This window comes from Mus pahari, chromosome 14 (genome assembly GCF_900095145.1).
Source record: "Mus pahari chromosome 14, PAHARI_EIJ_v1.1, whole genome shotgun sequence".
NCBI classification, from domain to species: domain Eukaryota; kingdom Metazoa; phylum Chordata; class Mammalia; order Rodentia; family Muridae; genus Mus; species Mus pahari.
In genome coordinates, this window is record NC_034603.1 from 48,092,497 (window position 1) to 48,099,996 (window position 7,500).

General features: G+C 51.1%; 1 protein-coding gene across 1 annotated transcript in view; it reads left to right on the forward strand.

The window, feature by feature from the left end:
• Rhbdl3 (rhomboid like 3) overlaps window positions 1–7,500 on the forward strand; it is a 54,884-nt gene that overhangs the window by 28,059 nt on the left and 19,325 nt on the right. The window contains exons 5-7 of the mRNA XM_021212700.2: window positions 318–466; window positions 1,525–1,637; window positions 6,969–7,069. Coding sequence (XP_021068359.1) covers window positions 318–466; window positions 1,525–1,637; window positions 6,969–7,069 — 363 coding nt within the window. The remainder of the gene's footprint in view (window positions 1–317; window positions 467–1,524; window positions 1,638–6,968; window positions 7,070–7,500) is intronic.

A 7,500-nucleotide genomic window follows, 5' to 3' on the forward strand; every position in this document is an offset into this window, starting at 1 on the left:
GGATTTCTGAGCTAGAGGCCAGCCTGGTCTACAGAGTGAGTTCTAGGACAGCCAGGGCTACACAGAGAAACCCTGTCTCGAAAAACCACACCCACCAAGGAATCATAGACAGAGAGATCCAGGAACCCCATGACACAGTTCAGACAGAAGTACAGTGAGAGATGTTCTCTGGTAAGGGTGTGCTGGCTGTGGGCTCCTTTCATTCTCTGGGAGGGTGGGGTGGCAACCTCCTGTCATAACCTCAGTGCCATCAGCACAAGGGCCATCCTGGGACGTCGTGTGTCTAGTGACTGGCCCCTCCACTGCTCTTCTTCCAGGTTGCCCTTTTCCTGTACAACGGGGTCCTACTGGATCAGTTTGTGCTGCAGGTGACACACCCTCGATACCTGAAGAACTCTCTGGTTTACCACCCGCAGCTCCGTGCGCAGGCTTGGCGCTATGTGACATACATCTTCATGCATGCAGGGTGAGTGTCTCTCCGTAGTCCCTGCAGAAGAGTGAGTGGAGCCGAAATATGTCTCAACATATTATGTACACGTTTACATAGGCGTGCTTTAAAATTAATTGTTCACAGTGTTGAGGATTGGACCTAGGGTCTCTGCAATGCTAGGCAAGGACCCTCTCACTCTGGAATTAGGTTATCAATTTATTTTAATGACTCGGATGCAGATCTGAGATAACTTCTTGAAGCACCTCCAATACCAAACACACCAGTCAATTGTTAAGTGAGTGTGGAAAAGGAGAAGGAGAGAGAATGCTGAGAGCCAGCAATGGGCTTGCTACGCACATGTAACGGTGCGGCTCTGAGCACTTGGCAGAGGTAGGCTGAAATGTTCTGTGCCTTCCTAGTGGCCAAAGCAAAAAAGGTCACGTGACCAGCCGCCAACATTGTTCATCGGAGTGTGTGACGAGCAAAGAGGAGGACTAATTTCTTGCAACAACTGATTTCCCATCATAGTCTGTCCAGGGAAAGAAAGCTTGGGGCCCCTCTCCCAGCCCTGAGAAGTTTGGAGCCAGTCAAGAAGGCCCCTTCTCATGCCGTGAAGGAGAAGCTCCCTCTGCATTGCTAAGTTCCAAGAGGTCTCTAGTGCGCTGAGATGTTTTGAGACCATCTCTGTTCTGGGGCTCAATAGTGCTTGTAGATACAGTAAAAAGCCAGAGTGAGTCCAGAGATGGGGAATGGGGCAGGTCAAGCCAACCAGACACCTGGGCTGTGACTAAGCCACTCATTGCCACTCTCTGAGCCTTGGCTTCTTGCAAGTTAATCCTTGGAGCTGCTAGGTTCTGGGCATGACTAGTCCCTGTCACAGCCGCATATACAGACTACCTGCCTGTCACTACCAGGTCCCTTATGTGTATTCTGTCCCAGCAGAAAGGAATTTTGCTTCCCATGACAGTCAAATCCCCTCCACAGCTCATGAGCTGCTCAAAGGCAAAGAATGGGGCCTTGCACCAACCTGCTGGCTCCCTGTATCTCGACACACAGCATTTGCCAGGTGAATTAATGACCGTGGTCTGTCACAGGGTGGAACAGCTGGGACTCAATGTGGCGCTGCAGCTGCTGGTAGGGGTACCCCTGGAGATGGTACACGGAGCCACCCGAATTGGGCTTGTCTACGTGGCCGGTGTTGTGGCAGGTAGGCAGGTGGGCCCTGTGGTGCTCCTCCCCAGGGAAGGTCAGAGGAGATCCCATGGGTGGTACAAGCCCAGGCTTCCTGGGTACACACAGATCCTCATCTCCAGGGTCCCTGACTCAGAATTGTCCTCTAGGCCTATTTCCCACAGCTACCCAGACGGGGAGGTATGTTCTAGAAAGAGGGCAGAGCATATGATTGGAACAGGCCTACTGACAGAGTTCCTGCCATCAGACTCCCATGTTCCAGCTGTGTAAGTCTGGAGGAATTCTTTGGTCCCTTTTGGTCCCATCAAGCTCGTAGGCAGAGCTAATGAGAGCTGCCCGCTGTTGTTGGGAGACTGCCCACGTCAGGAGAGGCTCCTCTCACTCTGCAGTGTGCACAACACCCAGGGCATCAGTGGTATGAATGAAGCCAGGCAGCTTTCTGGCCAAGGCACATCTAAACCCATAGGGAGCTTTTTCTTCTACCCAGACCTGCCATGGATCCCTTGATTGACCCTCCGAGGATAGGACAGTCTGGCCTAGGAGGTAGTGAATACCCCTGTCGGAAGAAGTCTGTGTGTCTGACCTGGGGGTGGGGTGTGAGTGAATTCTCCAGAGAGCATTTCAGAGCACTGAGGTCCCCCCCCCCCGCCCGTGATGTGATACCTCCAACTGAAGATGTAAAAGCCTCTCGCCTCTCTCTCTCTCTCTCTCTCTCTCTCTCTCTCTCTCTCTCTCTCTNTGTGTGTGTGTGTGTAAGAACTTAATCCTTTCTGAGTGGCATTAGTATTGTCCTCAAGAGAGCTGGGCAGCCTTGGCCTTGTAAACAAGAGGCAGTTGATGATGAAAGTGAGCGACTTCAGAGCAGGAAGGCTCCCACTCTACCTTCAACACTAGTCTGTAGACCCTGTGCAGGAGCGGGGCGGGGGTGGGAGGGGACAGGACAGGACAAAACACCCTCCCAGCACTGTCCCTGGCATCTGTGCCCAGTTCCTTGTACCATGGACAGCGCCCTCAAAACCTTTCCCTGAATGCAGCGCCTTCTGTGTCCTTAACAGAGGTCAAGTGAGCACCTCCAGGTTCCAGACTTCTCTCTCAGCCACCCACACACCTTCTAGTCACGCCACCTGGGGATTTATGGCTGCTGTGCGTTCCCTACCTAATTTCTCAGAGTCCCAGATGTTAAATGGCAAGGAACAGGGAAGGCACTCCGTAACACTTGCAGTTAGTAGTCAATTAGACTCGGGGTGCCAATAACTTGGAAGACAGAAGTGAGATTCAAAAATGACTCAGCCCTCACCCAGAACAGATGACACGGTGGGGAGACAGCACAAACATCCCTCCGCAGTGATGTCACTGCAGACTGGGAAGGTACAGACAAAAGTAATGCATGTCACCAAGATAGGAGGCTGTAGGGGGCTGCAGTGTGGAGCCAGGGGCACACAGTGCTCTGCCAGAGCCATTGATTCAAGCCACTACAAATCATGTTATTGACCTCCACAAGGTTGTGGGTTGATCTTCCTATACTGCTCCCCCTCTGTATCCCCAGAGAAAAGCCCTTAGAGACAGATAGACCTTGACTAGAGAGTTAATTCTTATCCATGGCCCACATGCACGGAGTCCTCACCACCATCCCACATGGCCACACCTTTCTACCTGCTGTGGCAGGAGCCCAAGGCTGAGGTTTGGTGTGGCACATTCCTGTAATACCAGTGTGTCTGAGACTCAACCAAAAGGATCAGAAGTTCAAGGCCTACTTGGGCTACACAGTGAGAGAGAGAGAGATAATAAAACAAACAAAAACAAAAAATCAGAAGCCAGGGTTTAGAGGAACAAGTGACTTGCCCAGGAAGACACAGCTTCTGTGTAAATGGTGAAGCTGGTCACCTACACGGGCTCTGTGACCCCAAAGATTGCCCTGTAGATACAACCATGGTATGATGAGAGCCAGAAGGCAGGCCTTTGTTTTTGTGCAGATAATCAGAAACCAAGGGAGGGCCTTGACCGGTATCTGACCCTGCTTTACTCCCTGCCCAGTGAAGCTATTTTAACCCCAAGCCATCCTACTCATCACTGATGGCTGACCCACAGAACATCTGCAATACGCAGGTTTGTGACTCAGGTCTTGTGTGTCATCACCAGGATACGTCACAATTTTGTAAAGTTATAAGGCAACCATGGTCACTCCCATTGTATAGGTTATTCAGAAAGGTGAGAGAAACTGTTCTAAATAATCAAGTTAGGGTAGAGCCCTGTGCACTGTATCCTGTCCTGTGAATGACACTAAAGATGAACAGTTACATCACTAACAATCTTTTAAAGCCCATATCTTAGCAGGGCATGCGGGAGCCCTGCTAAGATACACCTTAGCACACAGCTGCAATCCCAAGTGGGAGGAGGAGGTAAGAGCACCAGGAGCTCAGGGTCATCCTTGGCTACAAAATGACTGTGAGACCAGCTTGAGCTATGTGAGTTACTGTGTCGAATACAAACATACACTTTGATACCAAAGTGTATCAGCAACTGTTCCTTACAGAGTTTGTAGAAACCAGTATATATCCCTAGAGCTTAGCACCTGTTAGGTAATAAATATTTGTAGAGTAGATGAAAGAATGCATGAATAAATAAAGTAACATTGCTAAGAGGTAAATGTTCTGCCAGTGTTAATTTGAGTTTTTCCTAGTGGCCAAGGGAGATGTGGGAGAACACTTGCCTTCAAACTTTGCAGGGTAAAACCATGGCAGCTGTGCCTTAATGGCAAGGCCACCAACTCACCTGCGTGGTGGCACAGACCCAGAATATATTTTGGAGACCAGCCACTTGGTCTGTGCTGTGCAGAGATGAAATGTGGCACTCCATCTTGCCATTGTCTGCCCCTATCAGCTCCGCGGGATTTGTCCTGACCTTAAGGACCTGTTAGCCATGTGTTTCCTAACAAGTTAGGAAGGGGTCCTGCCTGGTCCACAGTCTCCCTTGGTGTCTTTTACTACTCTGTGTGCGTAGATCCGTCCAGGCCCCAACTGATGCAGGGACCTTAGAAAAGTCTTGGGAGGTAATAAATATTATAAAATGAGACAGTTATGCAAGTTTGTTATCTCAGCACTCAGGAGGCAATGCAGGAGGGTCTCCGCAAGTTCAAGGCCAGCACAGTCTACATAAAACCTTTAAATATGTCTTTAAAAGAGACAAATATTTCAGTTCAAAATCAAAGCCCAAAGCCCCTGGATTTTCAACCAAATTCAATGATGTGGGGCCATTGAATTCCCAATCTGAGAAGGACTGTGGAGCCCCCTCCCCTTATGTGGACAGACAGCCTTGCTCCCCAGGTCCCACCCCACATAGCCAGAGGGGCTTTCTGCTCTGCCCAGTGAATTAGGGAACCCCCTGAATCGGAAAACTAGGTTTCACTGTTCGGGTTGTAAAAAGCTTTATACCTTCACATCTCATACATGTGAATACTAAAGCCAAAAGAATTTAGGAGCAATGAATGCCTAAGGTCGCACAACTGGTCAGTCTCATCCCCATTCCACACTCCTGCCACGACTCCTAGCTGGTCCAGGACCCAAGGGTCAAGACTAAACACAGGGCAGGGTGAGGGAAAGGCCAGCGCTTGAGCCTGGTAGGGCACTGCTGTCCCTGGAGGCTGCCCTGATGCATCTCTGACCCTGGCAGCTCTGGGGCACAGAGAAGGAACCGATTTGCATGCATCCATCAGAGAGGAAATGGCGCAGCTGGGTGAAGCCGGGCTTGCTTGCTGCAAACAGTAATTAATGAGGAGCTGGCTTCGGCAGCGGGCCGGGCTGTCCTGCAATGTAGCCAGGGGAGTGTGGGAATCTTTTGTCATGCAGATCATGCTGCCTGTTTGCTACCCCCTGGGGTTCCCCCTACCCACCCACCCCCTGTGGATAGGCCAATAAAGGGGAGGAGTAATCCCACAATAGTTGGATACCAAATTAAAGCCCAAAGAAAGATAGGACAAAGGTAAAGATTCCTAGCTGCCAGGTCTGGGAGGATTTGGGAGTCCTTGGGTCATGATGATAGCTTGGGGTTTGCCTGCTTAATTTTTCCAGAGAAATGACATCTCCTTTGATAGCAAGAATTGGTCATAGGGACTTGGAAAGAGGGTGTAGAGAGACAGGTGGTCTGTGTGCTCCCATAGGATGTCTTTCCAAGTCTCTGTCCCAGACGGTCTTAGGTCCTGGTTCAGGAACCCCCTCCTAAGGTGTTTCACCTTTGTGAAACTTGCAGATTTGGGCTCTCAGCCTGTTCCTCCTCTCCTGCGGCTAATTGACTCCTGAGCCTGCAGGCACTTTCCAACCGTGGTTTTCTGCTTGCTCACCCAGGCCAACCGCCACTCACCCTCTGTGCCCTGGGCTCTGCCTCCTAGTTATTTTTAGTCTCCTGTGTCCTTCCCTGGAAGCCAAAGCATTGATCACACTTAAATTCGACCAGAACAATAAATTTCCCATCTCCTCTCTGCCCAGCTTCCCTCCAAGGAGCAAAGTTTGTCATCCCGCACATCCAACAGCCACAGAACTGCCCTCTCCCCAGGGTGTGATGTCATCACTCCCCAGAGTGTGATGTCACCCTTCTCTGGACTTTCAAGGACATTCTCCCTACAGAGAAGCCCCACTTGGGAGATTCTCTTGTGCTTTAGCTTGGCTGGCAGGAGGTAGGAGGTGATGCTAAGCAAGTTTCTAGATTCCGCTGAGCAAAGAGACAGTGGAAGGAGCAGAAGCCACCTCTGAGCTAGTGTGATGAGGCTGCCACTCCGGGCTGAGAGCACGGGTCCGATCAGCATGGCTTTCAGGCTGGGAAACTGCTCTGGGGCTGAGGGCTTCCCCAGCCTTTTGTAAGGCACTAAGTCAATTCCTGGCCTTAGGAGGAAGGAAAAGGATTTCTGTGTCAGGCAGAACCGGAGACTCTTAGCTCCTCTTCAAAGGCCTTCAGGGTGGAAATGAGCCTTGGGTAGGAGGGAGAAATATATGTAGCCTGCCTGCCCACGTGGGACACCTTCTGTTCCCTGGGGCAGCTTTGTGATGCCACCAGAAGTGGCTGAAGCAAGTGATTTGGTTTGGGATCAGTCCCAGTTGGAGCCAGTCAGGCTTGTCCTTCCAATCTTGGTTTCCCATCAGTAAAAGTAGAAACTTGAACACGGGGTTTGTCCCACCATACACAGATCTTCTGAACAGCCCAGAGGAAGCCGCAAGGCAGCATGGGGTCAAAAGGGGAGGAGATGGAGCCTGTTGCTGCGGGAGTTGCTCTGCTCCTGTGGCAGAAGGCAAGGCTCAGGACTGGGCTGCACAGCCCTGGGCTGCACTCTTGATGGTTTTCACTCTCTCTGTGCCAGGCTCCTTGGCGGTGTCTGTGGCTGACATGACTGCACCTGTTGTGGGCTCTTCCGGAGGGGTGTATGCGCTCGTCTCTGCCCACCTAGCCAACATTGTCATGGTGAGCAGCCCCTGTTCCCTGTGGGTCTTCCTAGCTCTCCTCTGTCATCACTGGGCTTGGACATCCATTGTCTGTAGTTCTCTCAGCCCAGGTCTGTGGCATGCCAGGCTAGCCTGCTGGTAGCATGGCTGGTAGTTGCATCTCCCTCTGCAGACCCATTTCACCTGGGTCCTTCCCAGATGAGGTCATATTTTCTCAGGCCGGGCTTGGCCTGCAAGTATGCCTGTCTCCCTAGTCCACTCGTTTCCTCAAAATTTGTTTTAAAGTCTGGCCACTAGTGTCTTAGTTAGGGTCACCATTGCTGTGATGAAACCCCATGACTGGAGAGATGGCTCAGCGGTTAAGAGCATTGATTGCTCTTCTAGAGGTCCTGAGGTCCTGAGTTCAGTTCCCAGCAACCACATTGTGGCTCACAACCACCATCTTTAACG